General features: G+C 40.3%; 2 protein-coding genes across 25 annotated transcripts in view; both read right to left on the bottom strand.

Moving 5' to 3' along the window:
• The window catches only part of ASHR2 (ASH1-related protein 2), a 98098-nt gene that overhangs the window by 70041 nt on the left and 3704 nt on the right, over nt 1-24353 (bottom strand). For 8 of the 24 annotated variants that reach the window (XR_015817109.1, XR_015817106.1, XR_015817107.1 and 5 more), the window contains exon 2: nt 21455-22775. The exons of 8 other annotated variants lie outside the window; for them this stretch is intronic. The gene's annotated coding sequence lies outside the window, so the exon portion shown is untranslated. Of the gene's footprint in view, nt 1-797; nt 1258-9742; nt 9762-11940; nt 12142-17382; nt 17454-21454; nt 22776-24353 lie in introns of those variants that run through there. 8 more of the 24 variants (XR_015817102.1, XR_015817105.1, XR_015817108.1 and 5 more) reach the window with 7 other exon arrangements.
• On the bottom strand, nt 1241-7651 carry LOC148268844 (uncharacterized). The gene is made up of 2 exons (XM_088212199.1): nt 7402-7651; nt 1241-1608 (listed from the first exon to the last, which is right to left on the bottom strand). Exons 1-2 carry the CDS (start codon nt 7649-7651, stop codon nt 1241-1243), a joined length of 618 nt encoding a protein of 205 aa, XP_088068325.1.

Genomic DNA, 24353 nt, shown 5'->3' on the forward strand with positions numbered 1-24353 from the left:
GTTCCCTCAGGCTCTTGGAGTACACTAAGATGTCATCAATAAATACTGACGTACTGAAGTAGTGTATACCAGAAAACTCTGTTCATGAGATCCATGAAGGCTACAGGAGCATTGGTTAACTCGAACGGCATTACCCTGAACTCATAAAAATCGTACTTGCATCGAAAAACAATCTTCGGAATATCTTCTTCTTTGACTCTCAACTGGTGGTATCCCGTCCTGAGGTCAATTTTAGAGAAGATTGTGGCTCTTTTCAGTTGATCAAAGAGGTCATCAATTCGAGGTAAGGGGTACTTGCTTTTAACTGTCACTCGGTTGAGTTTTTAGTAATCCACACAGAGTCTGAGAGAACCATCTTGATATGAACCAAGGGTATATTAAACCTGAGACACAATAGCTTTACACTTGAAAATAACCCCTTGGAAAGCTAAATCAGATTTACCAAGTCTTTGACCCAATTCAATTCGTGAAAGAGAACTTTAGAATAAATCTGCAACCCAAATTCAATCCTTGAAGAGAACATTCGAATAAACTACTCACAAAGTAATTAGCTTTACTCGTAGGAACCTTAATTCAAACAAGAATTAGAACAAGAGAAAAATCTCTCTTAAGAAACCTTACAATAAGTAAATTCATATATATCAACCTCTGTTTACAAAAGAGAATACTACATATTTATATATAGAACAACTCTCCAAGATAAGTTTTAAGACTTCTAAGAGTCACAACTCTTCATATTACTAAGTAAATATTTCTATTTAATAAGGAAAAGCAAAAGTCTAGATACAATAAATGAAGACAACTAGATCCAATGTATTTAAGTCAGAATTCGTTCTGAAATTTTTGTAACAATTATTTATCTGATAAAATCAATTTTTGATTGGGTTTCTCCATAAAAGTTTTAGGCTTTTGAATCACCTAATTTGGACATCAGAAGCTTTAGTTATGGCCCATGTAAGCAAACTGGTTCAATTTCATATTGGGCTGGTGTAACTTCTACTTGAGTTAACGTGACCAAACTTTGATTTATGTTATTCAGTCCAAGCCCAATACATGCTTCCTTATTGCATTCTTGAATTTTGTCAATGACATTCCACAAGCCTTGAATCATCTCGTTTAATGTGTCTTTGAATTTCTTCAGCCTCGCTCTTGTAATCAAACCATTAGATAGCTGAATTGGATCCATGTTCTTGTATCCTACCTTATTTGCATCATTCCCTCCCTCCTCAAGATGATTCATCTACGAATCTCCAACATCTACATCAAAAGGAGAAAGATAAGCCACATTAAAAGTAGCACACACATTATACTCACCAGGAATATCCAACTTGTAAGCATTGTCATTGATTTTCTCAAGGACTTGAAATGGTCCATCGCCTCTAGGATGCAGTTTTGATTTCTGTTGAGTAGGAAACATTTCTTTGTGCATGTGTACCCAAACCCAATCACCAGGTTCGAATATCACTTGCCTCCTTCCCTTGTTTACTTGGCTTGCAATTTGTTGATTCCTCTTCTCTATGTTCTTGCGCACATCTTCATGTATCTTCTTTACCAAATTTTCCTTTTTCTTTCCATCTAAATGAGTTCTTTCATTACATGGTAAAGGAACTAAATCCAAAGGAGTTAAAGAATTAAAACCATAAGCAACTTCAAATGGTGAATAACCAGTAGTAGAATGCACAACTCTATTATATACGAACTCAACAAATGGAATGCACTCTTCCCAATTCTTCAAATTCTTTTGGACAGTAGCACGCAACAAAGTTTCTAAAGTTCTATTCACAACTTCAGTTTGACCATCACTTTATAGATGACAAGTAGTAAAAAATAACAACCTAGTTCCTAATTTACTCCACAAAACTTTCCAAAAATGACTTAAAAACTTTGCATCCCTATTACTTATAATTGTTTTTAGAATGCCATGCAAACCTACTACTTCCCTAAAGAAGAGATTTGTAATGGTAGTAGCATCATCAGTTTTATTACAAGGTATGAAATGTGACATATTTGAAAACCTATCAACCACTAAAAAAATTGAATCTTTTCCTTTCCTTGATCTAAGCAAACCCAAAACAAAATCCATTGAAATATTAGTCCAAGGTTCACTAGAAACAAGTAAAGGTGTATACAATACTTGATTAAAAACTTTAGATTTTGCTTGTTTGCACACAACACATCTATCACAAATTCTTGATCTCGTCAGAGGGTACGTCATCATCCACAGGTAGCGGTCCTCTATTGTCTTTTCAGACAAGATGGGGGAGGGGGACACAAATACCCTGAATGGGGTTAGGGGAACAGATACCCCTCAGAGATAAAAAGCCTAACAAGATACTTGATGAACTATGCATGTCAATATAGATACATACTTTGGATCATTCATGCTTCATTCTACTTTTTTTTTTTCTTTTTTTTTTCCAAGTAACAATGCCGACTTCATATTATTTTTATTACATGCAAAATATCAAGTGTTTATAAATCACATACAATGCTTGAAAACAAAAATAGTTCAACTTATAACACCTACAAACACACAAGCATGCAAAACAAATAAAATAAAACTATCATAATTTAATAATTTTTCTTTATCTAAAAATACTCCTTAAAACGTCAAAAGAAATACTAAATTCTTTATCGAAACCTTGATATTTCCTCTTTTACTGTTCTTCTTTTCTTGCCCACCTTCTCTCTCTATCTATCTGTAAGTCTTGAAAAATGAAAGAATAAAAGTGTGGGGAAGAGTGGGAACGGAAGACCTATTCATAGAAATTTGTATCTATTTGATTCACGCTAAGTGGCAAAATCTAGTGAAGAGAGAGAGGAAAAAGAAGCTCGACACAAAAAACGAGGGAGGAAGGCCTCCTCCGTCGACGACTGTAGTGCGCTACAAGCTAGCTTGTAGGAGAGCAGGGCCTAAGCGCACTGGGCATCACACGTGCAGGCCTACTACGTGCAGGCCCCATGTACACAAGGGCCTATCCACGCATACCTATTACACAGACGATGCGCACACAGTGTGTGGCACCTATTCTCACGTGAGGTGACGCACAGACTATGACATCCCAAGTGCTAATTAAGGCAAATGGGTGTCAGATACAGATTCAGAATAACGAGTGCATGATAAAATTAATGCAGCGGAACAAAATCATTACAAATCTCTTATAAATACATATGAGTTCCAATACATACATATACTGAGGCCAGAAGTGGTTGCAAAATATAAAACAAATATAAGGGCCACTTTTTTTACTATGCTATTAGACTCATCAGAGTGCGGAAACAGTCATGCACTCAAACTTGTGGATCTACGGAAACCTCATAGACTTCCAAGGGTAAGTCAGCCTGTGATTCCTCACTTTTTTTCTCATCTAAGGGGGCATGGAAAGAGTGAGTTACATATACTCAGTAAGAAAAACAGTATTAAATTAACATCGTAAGATTTTAAAAGTTAGTTATTTCATCTTACCATTTAACTTCCTCACTTATCTATCTCACATTATGGAGAACTATTTATTTGTTAAGAAAATGATACGTTAATACAGACAATCAAACATGCATCATGCTAGATAATAGAGAAAATCAAATAAATCATGAAATGCTCAGATTTTCGTATCATGCTTCGCGAAGTCGTTACAACTTCCATCTCTGATGGCAGATACAGATTTCTAACTACCCAAGTGGGATGACCATATCAGATACAGATACGGTAATTTGCTCAGACTCATTTTCATCCGGTCAAACCATGGTACGATCTATGACCACAGTCGTACCAGCCATAATAGCCCTAACAGATATCTATAATCACGGCATTACTTAGCCACGGGTGACCCCTACAAATAGTGCAACACCACTCTTGTCAGATGATACGCCGTCATCCACTATGAGTGGTCCTCTTACGTCTTTCTAGACCAAATAGGGGAGGAAAAATCGATACCTAGAAAGATAAAGGGAATAGATACCCCTCAAATATAAAAAGTCTAACAAGATACTTGATACAATATGCATGTCAATACAGATACACTTCGGACCATACAGGTTTTGTGATATCACAGGTGCCAATTAAGACAAATGGGTGTTAGATATAGATTTAGATAACGAGTGCATGATAATATTTATGCGGCGGAATCAAACCTTAACAAATCTCTTACAAATATATATATTGTTCTAAATACATACATCACAGCGGCTAGATGTAGCTACAAAATACAAAATATAAGGGTCACTTATTTCACTATACTACTGGAATTCATCAGAGTGCGGGAACATTCATGCACTCAAACTTGTGGATCCACGGGATCCTCATAGACCCCAAGGTTAGGTCTGCCTGCGGTTCCTCATTTTCTTCCTCATTCGGGGGGAATGGAAAGAGTGAGTTTCATATGCTTAGTAAGCAAAATAGTATTAAATTAACATCGTAAGATTTCAAAAGTTTATTATTTTATCTCACCGTTTAGCTTCCTTATTTACCTAACTCATCATTAGAAAATGAAACTATTTATTTGAATATCAAAATAATGCGTTAGTATAGAAAATCAAATATACATATATCATGTCAAATAACAAAAAAAAATTAAATAACTCATGAAATACACATATTTTTCGTATCATGCTTCATGAAGTCATTACAAACTTCCATATCTGAGGGCAAATACAGATTTTCAACTGCCCAAGTGGAATGATCAGATAAGATACACATACGGTAATTTCTTCACGCCCACTTTCGGCTGGCCAAACCATGGTACAATCTATGACCACGATCTTATCAATCATAGTGGCCTTAACAGATATCTATAGTAACAATATTACTTAGCCACGGGTGACCCCTACAAATAGTGCGATACCACTCTCGTTAAAGGGCACACCATCATCCACTGGGAGAGGTCCTCTTACGTCTTTCCAGACCAGATAGAGGAGGGATAAATAAATACCCCAAAAGGTAAGGAGAACAAATACCCCTCAGAGATAAAAAGTCTAACGAGGTACTTGATGCAATATGCATGTTAATAAAGATATACTTTATAACATACAGGCTTCATTCCACCTTTTTTTTTCTATCTACTTTTACTATCACAGACTATATATTTCATATATTATATCCAAATTTATTAAGTGTCAGTAATTCACATAGTAAGCTTGAAAATCAAAACAATCTATCTCATTTGAACACAGAGGCAATCAAAAATGACAAAATAACAATCATATTAAATTACTTATCTAAAAATACTCCTTAACACGTCGGAAGTAATACTAGATCCTTTACCGAAACCTTGATGTTTCCTTCTTCACCGTTTTCCCTTTCTTTCTATTCTCTCTCCCTAAACCTTTGGAAAATGAAAGAAATGAAAATGTGAAAATGAAGAGAAGAGGAAGGAAAATTTATAGAATTTTGGAACCGTTGGATTCGCGCCAAGTGGCGAAATCCGATAAAGAGAGAGGAAAAAAGTTTCTTGGCACAAAAATAAGGGAGAAAATTTTCTTCCACTATCGGCGGCAGCACGCTGCCCAAGGTAGCGGTGGTTCAGTGCCCAAGGTGGCAATGCACTGCAAACTAGCCTGCAGGCACACAAGCCTACTACCGTGCGCGCAGGGCCTAGGCGTACTGGGCGCTGCGCATGCAGGCCTACTGCGCGCAAGCCCCAGTCGCACAGGGCCTGTCCCCGCAAGCCTACTGCACGAATAGCGCATGTATAGTGTACGATGTCAACCATACACAAAGTGACGCGTGGACGGCCTGCCTGCGAGTGACAGGACGCGCGCGCAGGTCCTAACCCTGCGTCGTGCACGCGTGCGTGCCGATGGGTCATGCACGTTGTGAGCACGCCCCGCAACCACTGTGTGCGCATGCGTGGGTGCACAGTATTCAGCACCTGCCTAGGCAAACTACTTTCTCCAAGCATTTTTCTCGCGAGCAAGTTTTCTCCCGTTTCGCCCTTTTTTTATTTTTTTCTAAATTTTTTCTTTTAAATAAAATACAATGAAATAAAATATTTTAAAATAAAATAAATTAAAAAATTAATAAAAAAATAAAAATAAAAATATATCAAAATCACGAATCTCGAAAAATATTAAACAGCGTAAATTAATAAGTTTAAGGCGACCAAAGGCCTAAATAAATAGAGTTTCTCAATTATTTTAGCATAGTGATAAGCGGGGTGTTACATCCCTCCCACCTAAAAAAATTTGGTCTTCAAATTTGTCTCGAATAAGTCAGGATACTATTTTTTCAATTCGTCCTCAATTCCCATGTCACTTCTTCCGGTGTGTGATGCTGCCAACATATCTTCACCATGGGAAGCGTCTTGTTATGTAGAACCTTATCAGTCGACCTGAGAATTTCCATAGGAACCTCCTCATAAATTATTTCGGTCTGTACTTGTACCTCATAACGAGGAATAACATGATAAGGATTATGGTGGTACCTCTTGAGTATCGAGACATGAAAAACATCATGTAAACTTGCGAACTCTCAGGATAGAGTTAGGTGATAAGTCAGGGGTCCAATGCTCTTGACGATCGAAAAAGGTCACATATAACAAGGGCTCAACTTCCCTCTCTTTCCAAACCGCATCTTGCCTTTGTAGGGCTTTAAGAAAAACTTGACCTCCTACAATAAACTCCAAGGGTCACCTACGATTATCAACGTAGCTCTTTTGGTGGCTTGGGACAGTTGTCAAATTCTTGCGGACGATTACGACCTTCTCTATGGTCTCCTAAATGAAGTCTGGTCCTAAGTGACATTGGTTCCCTACTTCACTCCAGCAAGTGGGGGAATGACAAGGCCTTCCATACAAAGCTTCATAAGGGGGTCGTACCGATGCTGGAATGGTAATTATTTTTATATAAAAATTCACAAAGAGGAAGATACTCATACCAGTTATCACCAAAGTCGATAACACAAGCACGTAACATGTCTTCGAATGTCTGGATTGTACACTCAGGCTGACCATCCGTCTGGAGATGATAGGCATTGTTGAAGTACAACCCAGACCCCAAGGCTTCTTGAAAGCTATCCCAAAAGTGGGAGGTGAACTAGGGATCATGGTCGGATACAATGGATGAGGGAACTCCATGAAGTCGAACAATCTCATCCACATATAAGTGGGCTAAATTACTGGTAGAATTCGTGGTTTGAATAGGCAGGAAATGGGCAGTCTTGGTCAGCTTATCTAGAATGACCCAAATGGCATTTCGACAAGAACAGGTCCTAGTAAACCGGTGATAAAATCTATAGTCATGTGCTACCATTTCCATTCGGGAATTGAAAGATCATGTAGTAAGCCATCGGGTCTTTGATCTTCTGTCTTTATCCGTTGACAAGGCATTAGGAGACGTAGTCAACTATATCTTGCTTCATTCCTGGCTACCAATATTGTCGTTTCAAGTCCTGGTACATCTTGGTACTTCCAGGATGAATGGACAACTTGGAAGCATGGGTAATCTTGAGTACATCTGTGTGTACTGCATCCGGGACCCAAATTCGGTTCCAGAATTTGAACAATCCGTCATCAGAGATCCTAAAATTAAGAGAGTCCTCTGAAGTGAACTTACCCAGGTTCTTGATGAGTTCTGGGTTTGTGGCTTGTGCTTCCCATATCTTCATAAAGAGATCCGGTAAAGCTCGAATCTGAGCTAGGTAGGTGCCTTTTGGCATAATAGCTAAGGCAGAGTGATTACACGGTGTCCATCATCTTCCAACTGGAGGCCATGGTTTGGGCCAGCACAGCAGGCTCTCGTCGGCTTAAAGCATCAGCGACTATACTCTTTCTATCAGGATGATAAATGATCTGACAATCATAATCCTTCAGAAGATTCATCAAGCATCTTGCCTCATGCTTAACTCCCATTGTGAAAAGATGTATTTGAGACTCTTATGGCCATTGTAGATTTTAAAAGTCTGATTATACAGGTAATGCCACCATATCTTTAGGGTAAAGATAATGGTTGCCAACTCCAGGTCGTGGGTAGGGTAATTCTGCTCATGAACTTTGAGCTGTCGGGATCCAAAGGACCCTACCATGCTACATCAAGACACACTCCAAACCAATATGAGATGCATCACAGTAAACTTGGAATCTCCCTTCATTGTCCGGGAGGATCAACACAGGGGCAGAGGTGAGATGGAACTTTAGTTCCGTGAAACTTTCACTGCATGCATAATTCCAAACAAGGGGTACACCCTTTCTCGTGAGTCGAGTCATGAGGGCAGCAATCTTAGTAAATCCGTCAATGAAGCATCGATAGTGTCCTGCCAAGCTAATGAAACTACATACCTCGACCACATTGGTGGGTGGACTCCAACTGGACACTGATTCCACCTTAGACAGGTCTACAGAAACTTCTTCACTTGAGATTACATGACCGAGAAAAGAAACTTGATCCAATTAAAACGAGCACTTGCCTAGTTTCGCATATAGTTGGTTTTGGCAGAGAGTCTCCAACACTTCAGCCAAATGCATAATGTGTTCCCCTTGGCTTTTGGAATACATCAAAATGTCATCAATAAAGACGATGATGTACCATCTAGTGCGTGCCAAAAAACTCGATTCATTAGGTCCATGAAAGCTACTAGAGCATTGGTCAATCCGAACGGCATCACCCTAAACTCGTACAATCCATATATGCACAGAAAGGCAGTTTTCGGAATATCTTCTTCCTTCACTCTCAACTGGTGGTACCTGGTTCTGAAATCGATCTTAGAGAAAATCGTGGCTCCTTGTAATTAATCAAAGAGATCGTCGATCTAGGGTAAGGGGTACTTGCTTTTAACAGTCACTCGATTGAGTTTCCTATAGTCCACGCAGAGTCGAAGGATACCATCTTGTTTCTTTACGAACAACACTGAAATGCCCCAAGGAGAATGGCTAGGGCGAATGAATTTCCGGGTGATAAGATCAGAAAGCTGATGTTCTAGCTCTGTTAGCTCAATGCAACTCATGCGATATGCAGGATTTGAAATTGGTTGGGTTCCTGGCAATAATTCAATCAGGAACTCTACCTCACGAGGGGGAGGTAGACCAAGGAGTTCGATGGGAAAGACATCAGGAAACTTGCAAATAATGGATATGGAACACACAGTAGGATCAGCGTCCATATTCTTGTTCATTCAATTGTTAGAAATAAATGATAACAACAAGAAGGAATCATGCAGGAATCTAGATAACAGCAGGACAATTAACTGCAAGTCTGCAGTCGCACAGGAAGAAGAGCATGCAATACGCACAACACACAAATGCAAGCACTAAGAAGCTACGCGCACACGTTGCACTGCATGCAGATGCAGACCACGCATGTTAAAAAGAGTACCCCCACACGTGGGATTTTTGGTCGTGGGTAAGAAGCATGCAGGACGTGCAGGAAGGCTTTTCCCCGTACACTGAGCTGCGTATGTGTTGAGTAACAAGCCGCACATGCACAGAGGAGCTAAGCACATGGACACCACATTGCGCGCACAAAAAGGGAGGATGACTATGACATCCCAATACTAAAATATAGTATAAGGGAGCCAGAAAAAGAAATAGATAACAATGGCATCAAGAAAAATTATATGCAGTAGAATAATATATTACAATCCCTTATAAAATAAAGTTTGAGTTCTAAATCGTACAATACTGAAGCAAAATAAAAATAAATATAAGTCTCTCCAAAAATAAACTCCTCAGAGTGAGGGATAAAATATGTACTCATAATGGTTCACGGATCCATGGGATCCACAAAGCCTTCCATGGGTAAGTCAACGAGCGATTCCTCACTATCATCCTCATCTAGGGGAGAATGGAAAGGGGTGAGTTCATCTTAATAATAAAAAAACATTTTTATATTATTTAGATAGATGTCAACATCAAGACAATCATATCATAATTATAATCACATCATGTATCAATAGAGAAAATCAAACAAATCATATCATAATTTCTTTTCATCTTTTACCTATTCTTTGTGGAAAGTCATTTCAACCTCTATCTACTGTGGGCAATATGGACTTCCGACTACTACTATGTAATGAAAAAGTTCATTTCATCTTCAGCATATTTATAGCTTGCTAAACCACAATACAGTTACAACTTGCCAAATCATGACATGTTGTATGACCATGGTCGTGCCACCTACAATGATCCTACATGTAAATTATAGTTATGGCCGGCGTCGCCACAGTGACCCCTACAATCATATCGCGTAACCACTCTTGTCAGAAGATATGTCGTCATCCACAGGAAGCAGTTCTTTCATGTCTTTTCAGACAAAATGAGGGAAAAACAGAATCTCTCATAGATAAAAAGCCTAGTGGATCATATTAATTTGAATGTCATGTATAGCTATTTCGATGTACATTTTCGAATACTTTGTCAGATAATATCATGCTCCTTGAATAAAAAACACAACGTATCATTTCTTAACATATAATCATATTCATATCAATTATACGTTTATTTCAAGCATTGTACGTTACTAATCATGCAAATATCATAGAATATATGTCTATATATCTTTAAACTTCAACAAATACTAAACATGCATAATGCCAATTCACATTCATATAATATTTCATTTGCTAATCGAAAAGTACTCCTCAGAACGTACGAATAAATACCAAATTTTCCTTTCTAAAAGCTTTTAATTTTCCTACATTCCCCTTTCTTCTTTCCCTTCATTCTTTCTCTCAAGAGCTCTCTCTCTCTCTAAAATACTTTTATGACTGAAAATGAAGAAGTGGTGAAAAAAGGGTGGAAAGGGAGTCCATATTTATAAGAAAAATATATAGTTAATTTTTTTCAAGTGGTACAAATCCATGAGAAGAGAGAAAGAAAAAGTTGACCGATGCAACACGATAGCTGACGGGCGTAATTAATGGACGGCCAATGAGATGATGGCGACGCGATAATAACACAAAGGTTGGGGGCACGCTGATCAAGGGACAACACACGCCTCAAAAACAGCGACAGAACATTGGTCGAATAGTGACGCACGCCCCCAAAGGGCAGCGCGCGCTACCTAAGGCTACCGTGCGCTCTAGTAGAGGAGCCTATCGTGCACGTTGGCCGAGGCATCTGCACTTGCAGAGCTGCAAGTTGTTTGTGTGCGACATGATGTGCATGCAAACTACACGCCTCGTGCCCCGTGCAGATGAGACATGCACACAAGCACACACCCGGCAAACAGCATGCACAAGTGTGCACGGCACGTGGGACCCACGCAACAGGGAAAATTTTCCCACAGCTTTTCCGTTGGATTTTTCTGTCGTTTTCTTTGTTTTTCCTTGAATGAAAATATTAATGAAAAAATCACAATAATCAGTAAATAAAAATAAATTTTTAAATAAACTCAAAATTTTAAGAAAATTAAAAATATAAATTAAAATAGTTAACGATCTTAGGGCCCAAATAAATAGAGGTTTTACACAACATATTTAAGCACGAAGGTTCCAGAGTGTTACAATGACACATGCAGGAGAGACGTGCATGTACAAAGAGGATCATGCATGCACCCAGCAAACATCTTAGGGCTTTTTTTCAGTTATGAAATGGAGGCTAAAAGTTTATTTATTGAGTTGGAGAAAAAGCTAGAAATTTGCAAAAGCGAGCTTATACTTCTACATTCCAGCAAAAAGAAACAAATGGAAAGTGAATCCAAAGAGCTAAAATGTTTACAGACGTCAATCAATTATGAGGTCACAACAAAAAGTCCAATGAATCAGATGCCATTTTCATTCAACCCAAATTACTAACAAAATTATCTCTTGGAATGTTAGAGGTCTTAACGACCATAAAAAGAGGGTTATAATCAAAGGGTGCCTGAATATATGGAAGTCTATCATCATTTACCTTCAAGAAAGAAAAATGGAGGTCACCTCTGAAAAAACTATTCACAGTTTGTGAAAACTGGCCGACATTAGCTGGCATTTTCTGTAACGGCCCCAGAATTTTAAAGGAAAATGTATATATAAGAAAAATTCTGAGTGCGGAAGCGAAATAAAAATTTTGATTAATATCCCTTACACAATAATCCAAACGTACTAAACGTATGAAAGAATAAACTAAATAAAGTAAATACTAGAGATGAATGTTATAAATAAAACTATGAAATCTTTAAACATCTACTCGCCGTCTTCCTGCGAGACGGGCTCGAGAACCAAGTCTTCTTAATCTGAAATGGTTAAGTAAGGAATGAGCTACACTAGCCCAGTAAAGACATCACACTATTTCACTGTCACAGAAGTAAAGGTTGGTATAAAACCAAAACGACCAATTAAGCATAATTTATAACAAACTCATTTATCAATAATAGAAACCTTTACTGTCCACTTATCTCGGTGAGATTCATGAAAACAACTTATGAGAAACAATAACATTATAAACATCATAAGATCATGCAAACTCTGTAACATAACACATATCATGCTTTTGTATTTCAATCATCAGGAACCAAATTTCCTCTTTTATCAGCCTACTAGTATCTATGGGGATCCATAGGGCGTCTCCGCTACATGTGAACTATTCACGTTAATAATTTAATTCCAGGGCCGTCCCCATACCCCGTTCGCTATGGGCGCCAAAACCATAAACCTCAATACCCCGTCCGGTATGAGGGTGAAACGGGTCGTTCCCATACCTCGTCCGGTATGGGCGCCAAAGCACATAAAGTCTCCATACCCCGTCCGATATGAGAGACCACGTTCCCGGTAGGGTTCCCTATGAACCCGATCCGTCCACCATCTCCTAGGATATCTAGTTAGGCTGTCGACATTATCTATTTATCAATTCGCATACCTTTTTCTATTTTTCTTAATTTCAATTATCCAATCAAACATAAACACGTAAACCAGTAATGGACACCAAACAAGGCAACACAACATCGGGTTCATAATAATTCAAACCATAATAAATGAAACCGTGATTCATGCATACGAAACCATAGAATAAACACATCAGATACCATACTGCATTCAAAACTGTAAAATAAATCAAACACCTGACCAAAAAATACATCAGATTCGGACTCCGTTAGCAATCTTAATTAATTAAACATATCTATTAATTCATAAAATACCGTTTTATCATTTATTAAGCTTTAATGCCATAATAGAAAATAGAGTGAGGGATCCTTACTTATTTCGGAGTCTGAAATCGGGTTCTCACTACGCCTACGGGCAGTCCCTAGATTCCCTGAATTTTTCTCCGAAAACTAAAATACACTTCCAATACCTGCACATGTCCCCAAAAAACCCCAAATAATACCCAGGGCCTATTCGGCCAATTTCAGAATTCCGGCACGGCGGTTCCGTCGTGCTCTGGTGACGGCGCCACCGCCCACGGCAGGGATCCGCCTCGGGTTGGCCGTTTCAGGCCATTTTCGGTCGAATCTGGCAAAACTTGCATTGGTTCCTGTGATAAAACACCACTAGGGCCCTCGGTGGGCCAAAAAGTTACAAAAAACCGAGACTTACCGGCGGCGGAGCTCTCGGGTGCGGCGGCTCCTCCGGTGTGAGTCGCGATTTGGTGTTTTGCTCCGATCAACCTGTAGAGAAAAGGACGGTGGTCACAGTGGTATAAAAATTACATCGAATGGGAACTGGGAAGGGCCTCATCGGAGGCAAAAAATGAGGAAACCCGCGACGGCGCTGCTGGACTTCGGCGGCGTTTTTCGGTCAATTGGCCAGTGGTTTGGCTCCGATTTGGCCATAGAGAGGTTCAACATCGAAAAATGAGCCAAGGGGAGAAATTTTACCTCATTTGGCGGCCGAAAAATCCTCCGGTGCGACGGCGGGTGGCGGTTGCTGGTTCCTCCGATTGCTGGGTCGTCTTCTCTGGCAAGGGTTCTGGCGGCTAGGGTTTGGGGTTGGGTGTGGATGCGATTATTTATAACCTTCGCCTTTTAATCTGAGCCATCCATCACGATTTAATCTGTACCATCCGATCGCGATTAAATTAGAAATAAATCTGGACCGTCCATCGCGATGCGATCTAAGCCGTCCGTGCGTGATCAAATCTGGACCGTCCACACGCGTGAGATCTGGGCCGTCCATGCGCGCTTTAATCTAGGTCGTCCATGCGCGTGGGAACGGATCTGGGCCGTCCGATCCCGCGCACGCGGATCGCCCACGTATCTCCATCCCGCGTGGCTCCCTGCGTCAGCGTCCCTGCCACGCGGCGTGTCCTTGTTGGCCGAGGCTGTTGACCAGGCTGCTGACGTGGCACTATTTTTCTAAATTACGTTTTGACCCTCGATTTTCGATTTTCTTTTCAAAAACACCTCCCTAATCCAAATTTTCACCCTTTTTTTTCAAAATCAATTTTAATTAAATTCTAAAAATAATTTTACCCCATTTTATTGTTATTATTATTTCTAATAAATTAAATTAAAAGCTTATAAGTTAATTATTAAAATAGAATAAAATTAAACAAAATTCTAATAAAAATTAAAATAAAATAAAAATAAAAATAAAATTTTGGGTGTTACATTTTCTCCCTACTAAAGGCTCTGCTGGTGGTATTTTAATTATGTGGAGAACGGATAAAGTTCAATATCAGAATGTCATTACAAGTGAAGTAACTCTTTCTTGTCTATTTTCTAACAACAATAGCAATTCTTTGTATTTATGGGGTGTATTGCAGAGGTAACTCTTCGGAACATCTTTTACTTAAAAGAGGAATTATTTAGTGTCAAAAATATCTGGGGGGGTCAAGGGTATAATTGACGTAGATTTCAACATGATTTTAAGGAGCTCTAAAAGATCTTGCAAAAACTACTCCAATAATGATATCGATGATTTCATTCTTATTGAATGAGATTGATTCAACTTATCAAGGTAAATCTTTGTGGTGTTTTATTAATTTTCTTCCGAATTGATTTCTAACTTATCAAGTTCATACTTGTGGCGTTTTTAATCAATTCAAACTATCTTAATTACGTTGGTTGACATTCACATGTTGAATGTAGGTCAAGTAAGAAAGATTTGCTGAGAGTTTTATGATTCTGAATACTAATGTTATATACAGAGTTTTTGATCACGTTAGTTTATCATGGGTTCCACATCACAAGGGGATCCACTATCACCCTTTTTATTTATTATTGTAATGGAGGCTTTGCATCAGTTACTAAAGAGAGCTAAAAAATTTCAGTCTATTAAGGGGGTATCGGTGAGAAACAATACAAGACACATTAAAATTTCCTACGTTTTCTTCGCAGACGACACGCTCATATTCTGTCAACCTAACACAAGTCATTTAATATTTCTCAAATGCATTCTGATTTGCTTCCAAGCTGTGTCAGGATTAAAAATTAATCTTCACAAATCAAAATTAGTTGATTTGGGCTGTTGCAATACTAAAAATACATTCTGTGATATTCTTGGTTGCAGAAAATCGACCCTTCCCATTACCTACCTAGGTGTACCTTTGGGAACCAAGAAAAATGAGAAAAGATGTTGGGGACCGATGATTGAAACGTTCAACAACATATTAGCCACTTGGAAGAAGAAATATCTCTCTAAAGGAGGTAGATTAACACTCATAAAGAGCACTCTCTCTAATCTGCCTATCTATTACCTATCTACTATTAATATTCCCACAAATGTTGCTAAAAAATTGGAAACCATCCAATGCAATTTTCTATGGGGTGATAGTGAAAACAATAAGAAATATCATCTACTTAAGTGGTCGGATGTTAAAAAACCCTTGAAGGAAGGTGGTTTGGGGCTGAGATCCCTGACTAAATTAAACAAGGCCTTGCTTGGGAAATGGATTTGGATATTTTGGAACGACAACAATAGTTTATAGAAATTGGTTACCAACTGCAAATGGTTTAAAAGCAATCCTCATGATCTTTCTCACATTCAGAACAACAACTATGTTATTAGTATATAGAAGAACATAATTAATTTAAATGATGTTGTTTTTCTTTGTTCTAAGTGGTTTATTGGGAATAGTCAAAAAATCTGTTTTTGGGATGATATTTAATGCGAAACTAAAAAACTCAAAGACATATTTCCTCATACCTATGCCTATCGCTAAGAACAAGCATGTATCTATTTGGGAAGCTGTTGGTTCAGCCTTCCAAGCTTCTTGGACTATCCCGGTCGCAAGAAACCTTAATGATTGGGAACTGAAGGATTATGAATCTCTACTTCTTACATTGGCCAGCATTACTCTCATTAATAGGGATGACAGATTAATTTGAACTTCAAAAAGAATGGATTATTTTCTGTCTTGTTGTATTGCTTCCTGGACGGTCAAAAACATAATATTCAAAGAACTTTTCCATCTAAGATAATTTGGAAATCTAGTACTCCTCCAAGGATTTCATTCTTTGCTTAGGAGGCTGCAAAGGGGAAGATACTCACTCTTGATAATTTGATGAAAAGAGGTCACACAATTGTTAATAGATATTTTTTTATATAAGAAAGACTTGGAAACTTGTAATCACATCCTTTTGAAATGCCTCACACAGTTGTTAATTGATGGCTTGGGAGGGCCTTGGCAATAGCAATAAATTCATCAAACTCATTCCTCTTACTATATTTTGGATCATCTTCAAGGAAAGAAACAAACGGGCTTTCGAAGAAGTCAAATCTGATTTTAACATCATCAAGGATAACTGGTTTAACTATTTTGACTCTTATATTTTAACCTTGATTGTTTTGACAATTTAGGTATTATTGTAGATATGCTAATTGAGATGTAAATTCTGTACATGGGAGGTGCTCTCGAGGATATCTTATAGAGAAAGTGAAAGTTCAACAATTGGAGTTAAAAAATGGTTTGCAGAAGGATTTCAATGTTGATATAAACATTGAATCATGTTCGTCTATTTATCATAAATGAATCAGAAAACAAGAATAACATCCTAGATAGGAGTGCAAAAAGATCTCCTTATTGGGATCAAAATCATTTTCTCACTCTTAATAACTCGTTATGAATGAGAATTTTTTGAAATCAAGTGGAAAAGGATTTGGGACTTGAAAGTGCTTCACCAACATGAATATGGCTAATAGGTTAAGTGGCAATGAGCTCGAGAATACTCTACTAGCATATAACTTGAGACTATTTTGTACTTCTTGTAACAACACACTTTTTCTAGAGAGAAATGAGCGCTAACCCATGCATATAACCTGAATAAATATGTGCAACAATGTTCTAAAATTTAAAATTTAATCATATATCCCATGTACGAAATTATAAATCATGAGGCTCACCAAAACTCTTTACATTACATTGTTATAATATAATTAAATCTATTTTATAAAGTAATACTGCCAAAGTCTCTAAAAGTTCATCTAGAGTTTTCTTTCAACTTTGAACGTTTTCGACCATACTTGCATCGGTCCTTGCGATAAAATAGCCCTAAGACCCTCGGTGGGCCAAAAAATCACGAAAAACCGAAACTTACCGGCGGCGGTGCTCTCGGGTGCGGTGGCTCCTCCGGCGTGAGTCGCGTTTTGAGGTTTGGCTCCAATTAACCTGTAGAGAAAATAACGGTGATCACAGTGGTATAAAATTTGCATCGAACGGAGGCCACGCGGCGTGTCCTGGTTGGCCGGGGCTGCTGACCGGGCCACTGACGTGGCACAACTTTTTTAAATTGCGTTTTCACCCCCGATTTCCGATTTTCTTTTCAAAAATACCCCCAGAATCCAAATTTTCACCCCTTTTTTCTAAAATCAATTTCAATTAAATCCAAATAATATTTTTACCCAATTTTATCATTATTATTATTTTTATTTTCATTAAATTAAATTAAATAAAAATCTAAAAAAATTCAAATAATTAAGAAATAAAAATAATAACACTTGGGTGTCACAACTCTCTCCCCTTTAAAGAAATTTGGTCCCCCAAATTTGCCTCTTACTCTTGGACGAACAAATGAGGATACTGTGCTCTAAATTCTGATTCTAGCTCCCAAGTAGCCTCCCTGGGCGTGTGGTTCTGCCACACGACCTTTACAAATGATATTTTCCGGTTGCAGAGTATTCTGCTCTTTCGGTCCGTGATACCGACTGGTACTTCTTCATAAGACAAGTCCTCTTGGAGTGGAAGCGGTTCATGAGCCAAGACATGAGAAGGGTCCGGGTTGCACTTACGTAGCATGAATACGTGGAACACGTTGTGGACTCTGGAGAGTTCTAGAGGCAGTGCTAGTCTGTAGGCAACAGTACCAATTCTGTCTAAGATTTCAAAGGGTCCAATATATCGGGGGTTTAATTTTCCCCTTCTGCCACACAACCTTTACAAATGATATTTTCCGGTTGCAGAGTATTCTGCTCTTTCGGTCCGTGATACCGACTGGTACTTCTTCATAAGACAAGTCCTCTTGGAGTGGAAGCGGTTCATGAGCCAAGATATGAGAAGGGTCCGGGTTGCACTTACGTAGCATGGATACGTGGAACACGTTGTGGACTCTGGAGAGTTCTAGAGGCAGTGCTAGTCTGTAGGCAACAGTACCAATTCTGTCTAAGATTTCAAGGGGTCCAATATATCGGGGGTTTAATTTTCCCCTCCTGCCGAACCTACTAATTCCCTTGAAAGGAGTGACCTTAAGAAACACGCAGTCGCCTTTCTCAAACGCTAAGTCTCTCCTCCAGGTATCTGCATAACTTTTCTGCCTAATCTGAGCTGTCTCAATGTTCTTTCTGATTTTAACTATTTTAGACGTGGTCTCCTCTACCAACTCCGGGCTGAACAATCTTCTATCGTCCACTTCCTCCTAACAAATCGGTGATCTGCATGGGCGCCCATATAACGCCTCATATGGAGCCATGCCGATGCTAGCTTGGTAGTTGTTGTTGTAGGCAAACTCTATCAGGGATAGATGGTCGTCCCAATGGCCCCCAGAATTCAGGACATAAGCTCGGAGCATATCCTCAAGCGTACGAATTGTCCTCTCTGATTGTCCATCCGTCTAGAGATGAAAGGCAATACTAAGAGACAGCTTTGTTCCCATAGCTTACTGGAAGCTACTCCAAAACTAAGAAGTGAACCTGGGATCCCTGTCGGATACTACTGTTACTGGAACCCCATGCAATCTTACTATCTCTCGGATATACATCCATGTCAACTTGTCCAATGAATCGGTCATTCTGATGACTAGGAAGTGGGAAGACTTGGTAAGTCGGTCAACGATTACTCATATGGCATCATGTCCTGAACGTGCCTTGGGTAGCCCCAATACGAAGTCCATGGTGATATGTTCCCACTTCCATTCTGGGATCGGTAAAGGCTGAAGTAACCCACCTGGGCGCTGATGCTCTGCCTTGACCTGCTGACACACCAAGCATCTAGATACAAAGTCGGTTATATCTCTCTTCATCCCATGCCACCAAAACCGGGGTCGCATGCTTTGGTACATTTTGGTGCTTCCTAGATGCATTGCAAACTTCGAACTATGGGACTCCGTCATGATGTCTCTTTTTAACTTACTGTCATCTGCGACACACACCCTGTCTTGGAAACGAAGTAATCCATCGGCAGAGATTCGAAATTCTAAGCTCCCTCCCTATTCTGCATCCTTCTTGCGGGCTACCAGGGCGGGGTCAACTGTCTGTGCTTCCCTTATTCTCTGGATTAACTCGGGCTGGACTGTCAGGCGGTCCAAACATGTGACTCTCCTCATATCATGAAGTCGAACCTGTTGCGTGGCCCCAATTGGTCTACATTCTAAAATCATCAAATGGGCTAAGACACCTGCACTTTTTCTGCTGAGGGCATCTGCTACCACGTTGCCCTTACCCGGATGGTATAAGATGTCACAATCATGTCCTTAAGGAGTTCCATCCACCTTCTCTGACGTATATTGAGATCCTTCTGAGTGAATATGTATTTCAAACTCTTGTGATCGGTATAGATCTGAAAGGTCTCTCCGTACAAATAATGGCGCCAGGTTTTCAAGGCGTGAATGATTGCGGCAAGCTCCAAATCATGGGTGGGATAGTTCTTCTCATGATTCTTTAACTGTCTGGACCCGTATGCTATAACCTTTCTATGCTGCATTAGGACACAACTCAGGCCCAAATAGGAGGCATCACTATAAACTGTATATCCTCCCGATCCACTCAGTAAAGCCAGCACGGGTGCAGTGGTTCGCAGTCTTCATTCCACTCAAACTTGGCATTCTTCTTTGTGAGTCGGGTTAGAGGAGCTGCTAGACTGGAGAATCCTTCAACGAACTTGAGGTAATAACCTGCCATTCCCAGGAAGCAACGAATTTCCTTAACTGATGTTAGCTTCTCCTAGCCAAGTACCGCTTCAACCTTTTCGGGATACACTAATACCCCTTCCTTCGATATGATGTGTCCTAGGAAGGCGGTTTGTTCAAGCCAGAATCCACACTTACTCAACTTCGCATATAACCTCTTGTTTCTAAAGACCTGCAAAACTTGGGCAAGATGGTGAACATGTTCTTCTCTGCTTTTTGAGTAGACTAAGATATCATCGATGAACACGATGACAAATTGATCCAAGAACTCTCTGAAGACCCTGTTCATCAGATCCATAAAGATTACCAGGGCAATGGTTAGCCCAAATGACATGACCAGGAACTCATAATGTCCGTACCTGGTTCGGAAAGCCGTCTTGGGGATGTCTTCTGTTCTTATCTTTACTTGATGATAACCTGATCGTAGGTCTATTTTAGAGAAAACCTGTGCACCCTGCAGCTGATCAAAGAGATCATCAATCCGGGAAAGAGGATACTTGTTTTTTACCATAACCTTGTTCAATCCTCTATAATCAATGCACAGTCTCAACGTTCCATCTCCCTTCCTTGCAAAAGTGACTCCACCACCCCAAGGGGACACACTGTGTCTAATAAAACCACTGTCTTGCAATTCAGTGATCTGTTTCCTCAGCTCTTCCATCTCAATACGACTCATGCGGTAAGGAGCAACCGAAATGGGCTGGGTACCTAACTGTAGGTTTATAGTGAACTCGACTTCTCTGTCCACTAGCAGACCGGGCAGTTCGTCCAAAAATACATCTGGGAAGTCTCGGACTACCGAAATCTCTTAAATACAAATTTCCTTCTTGGGCTTGCCTAGTCAGAGAAAACAGCAAGATTAAGGCACTAGAAGTTAAGAAAACTTACCATCAAGGAATACGTACTAAATAATTTTATTAATTTGTAAATGGCTCCTCGTTAGGAGGATTAAATACAACTTTCTTGTTAAAGCAATCTATGGTGGCGTGATACGCCGCTAGCCAATCTATTCCTAAGATTACATCAAAATCCTCCGTGTCTAACCCTATCAGGTCTACACTCAGTTTTCTATTTGCTATCTCCACGGCACAAGCCCTATAGATAGCTTCCTCTAGTAGTGTTTCACCCCCGGCAGTAGACACAAACAACAATGATTCAAGTTTATCAAGTGATACATTAATTTTGGAAGCAAAAGCATGTGAAACAAAAGAGTGCGATGCACCAGTGTCAAATAAAACATGAGCAATATGGTCACAAATAGTATACATACCATGTACTACATCCGGGTCAGCGTCGGCATCCTGCTAGGTAAGGTTGTAAGCTCTGCCCTGAATAGGAGGCCTCCCTTAATTCTGGTTCCTCGGGCATTCTCTTGCATAATGCTGGGCACTGCCACAAATGCAACAAGTGTTGTTGAGGCGGTAGCAGGGTCGGTCCCCGTGATCTCTGCCACAGTGCTGACAGATCGTCCCACGTGCTGCCCCTGGAGCCTGAGGAGGGGCCTGGATGGGTGGTCTGGGCCTCTTATTTGGTTGGGCAAGCACAGTAGGTGCTAGCCTGCAGAACGGAGCTGAGGGTCAAGAACTCCCTCCTGGCTGAGGACGGGTGCTGAAGCTTCTTTCCACGATCTGTGCCTTTACTAGGACTGCTGAATATGTCTTGAGCTCTAGTACTAACAAGTATTGCCTGATCTCTGGGCGGAGACCCAACTGGAATCTCCTGGCCTTTCGGCCCTCATCCATCAATGTCTCTGGGGAGTATCGGCCCAGCTCTAAGAACTTACGAGCATATTCTGATACTGTCATGTTTCCCTGAACCAGTTGAACAAACTCCGTTTTCTTCATGTGTCGGATGTGCTCAAGGAGATACTCCGCATGAAAGGCCGCTAGGAACTGCTCCCAAGTGACTGGTGTAGGCAGGGTGGTCTGCTTGAGCTCCCACCAACGTCCTGCTTCCCCTACCAGCATGTAGGAAGCAAGGGCAGCTCTCTGCTCAAGAACTACTCCCAAGATTTTGAAAGCTCTCTCAGTCTCCGCCAGCCAGTACTAGGCCTCTTCAAAATAGGATCCCCCTGCAAAGGTGGAGGGGTTCAGTCTCCTGTACCTCTCTATGTAGCCCGGATCGATCAGGGAAGGAGCGAGGTCCCGTGGAGGAGGGACTGGACCCGGCTGGGGATAGACTGGGGGGTCCTGTGGTGGCACCTGCTGATATGCTGGGGGCACTGGGTCGTGCTGTGGCGGTGCCGGGTAGTACCGTGGCTAGGGCACCGGGTTGTACTGTGGCAGTGGTGCCGGGTGGTACTGTGGAGGAGCAGGCTCGTGCCGGGGTGGCTCGGGATCAGCCTGCTGTAGCGGAGGCGGCACTGTGGAGGAGCAGGCTCGTGCCGGGGTGGCTCGGGATCAGCCTGCTGTAGCGGAGGCTCAACCTGCGGTAGTGGAGGAGGGTCGGGTAACTCCCTTCTCTCCCCTCGCCCTTGCTGGGCAACTATGAATCCTTCCATCATCTCAAATAACCTGTCTACATTCTCCCAAAGTGAATTATCCCGGGCCGCTCGGTTTAGTGGGGGCCTTCCTCTCCTCATCTCTCTGTACCTGCATTTCATAAGAAATGGTTGAGTAACGGTTTATCAGTGAATATTTCTCTAAGCATTATTATGTAAGGGATGGATCCGAGGAATGCGGCTCTGATACCAACTGTAACTGCTCCGGAAATTTAAATGAAATATATGTATTAAAAATCTCAAATGCGGAAGCGTAATAAAAATTTTGATTAACATCCCTTACACAATAACCAAAACGTACTCAACACATGAAGGAACAAACTAACTAAAAGAGATACTCGAAATAAAAACTATAAATATAACTATGAAGTCTTTACGCGTCCCCTTCGCCGTCTTCCTGAGGAACGGGCTCGGGAACAACGTCTTACTGATCTGAAATTGTTAAATAAGGGATGAGCTACACCAGCCCAGTAAAGACATCACACTATCTTACCGCCACGGAAGTAAAGGTGGGTAGAAAACAAAAATGAACAATGGAGCATAATTTATAACAAACTCATTTATTAACACAAAAACTTTTACTGTCCACTTACCTCAGTGAGATTCATGAAAATAACATATGAAAGCAATAACATTATCATCATCATGAAATCATATAGACTTTATAACATAACACTTACCACGTCTTTGCATTTCAATCATTAAACAACATATTTTCCTCATTTACCAGCCTACTAGTATCCATGGGGATCCATAGGGGGTCTCCGCTACCCGTGAACCATTAACATTTACAACCTGATTCTAGAGTCGTCCACATATCCCGTCTGGTATGGGCGCCAAAACCATGACCTCAATACCCCGTCCGATATGAGGGTGAAACGGGTCGTCCCCATACCCCGTCCGGTATGGGCGCCAAAACACATAAGGTCTCCATACCCCGTCCGGTCTGAGAGACCACATTCCCAGTAGGGTTCCCTACGGACCTGGTCCGTCCACCATCTCTCAGGATATCTAGTCAGACTGTCCACGTTTTCCATTTATCAATTCACATAACTTTTTTGCTTTTTTCCTCAATCTCAATTATCCAATCATACAAAACATGTAAACCAATAATTGACACCAAATAAGACAATACAGTACTGAGTTCACCATAATACAAATCATAATAAAAGAAACCATAGTTCATGTATACGAGACCATAACAAAATTACATTAAATATCATGCTGCATTTAATACTGGAAATTAGATCAAACAATAACATACCAACACTGTATCAGACTCGGACTCTATTGGCAACCTTAATCAATTATACATTTATAAAGTCACACAGTACAGTTTAATTATTTATTTAGTTTTAATACCGTGATAGAAAATAGGGTGAGGGATCCTTACTTGTTTCGGGGTCTAAATTTGACTTTACAATGTGCCTACAAGCTGTCCCTAATTTCCCTGAATTTTTTCTGAAAAAACTGAAACGCACTACCGGTACCTGCACGTGTCCCAAAAAATCTCAAATCATACCTAGGGCTCCTTTCGGCCAATATCGGAATTCCAACACAGCGGCTCCGCCGTGCTTCTGCGACAGCGCCGCCACAAGCGGCGGCGATTCGCCTCGGGTTGGCCGTTTTCGGCCGAATTCGACCACACTTGCATCGATCCCTGCGATAA

The sequence above is a fragment of the Carica papaya genome, chromosome 2 (assembly GCF_054855325.1).
Source record: "Carica papaya isolate Zhongbai chromosome 2, ASM5485532v1, whole genome shotgun sequence".
In the NCBI taxonomy this organism is placed as follows: Eukaryota; Viridiplantae; Streptophyta; class Magnoliopsida; order Brassicales; family Caricaceae; genus Carica; species Carica papaya.

Excerpts from the sequence above, each read along its gene's own strand:
- LOC148268844 (XM_088212199.1), bottom strand. The coding sequence starts at position 7,651 with ATGCCAAAAGGCACCTACCTAGCTCAGATTCGAGCTTTACCGGATCTC. Across the intron at positions 1,609-7,401 it reads GTTGTCCATTCATCCTGGAA|TTCCTTTACCATGTAATGAA; the intron begins GTACCAAGATGT and ends CTTTGGATTTAG.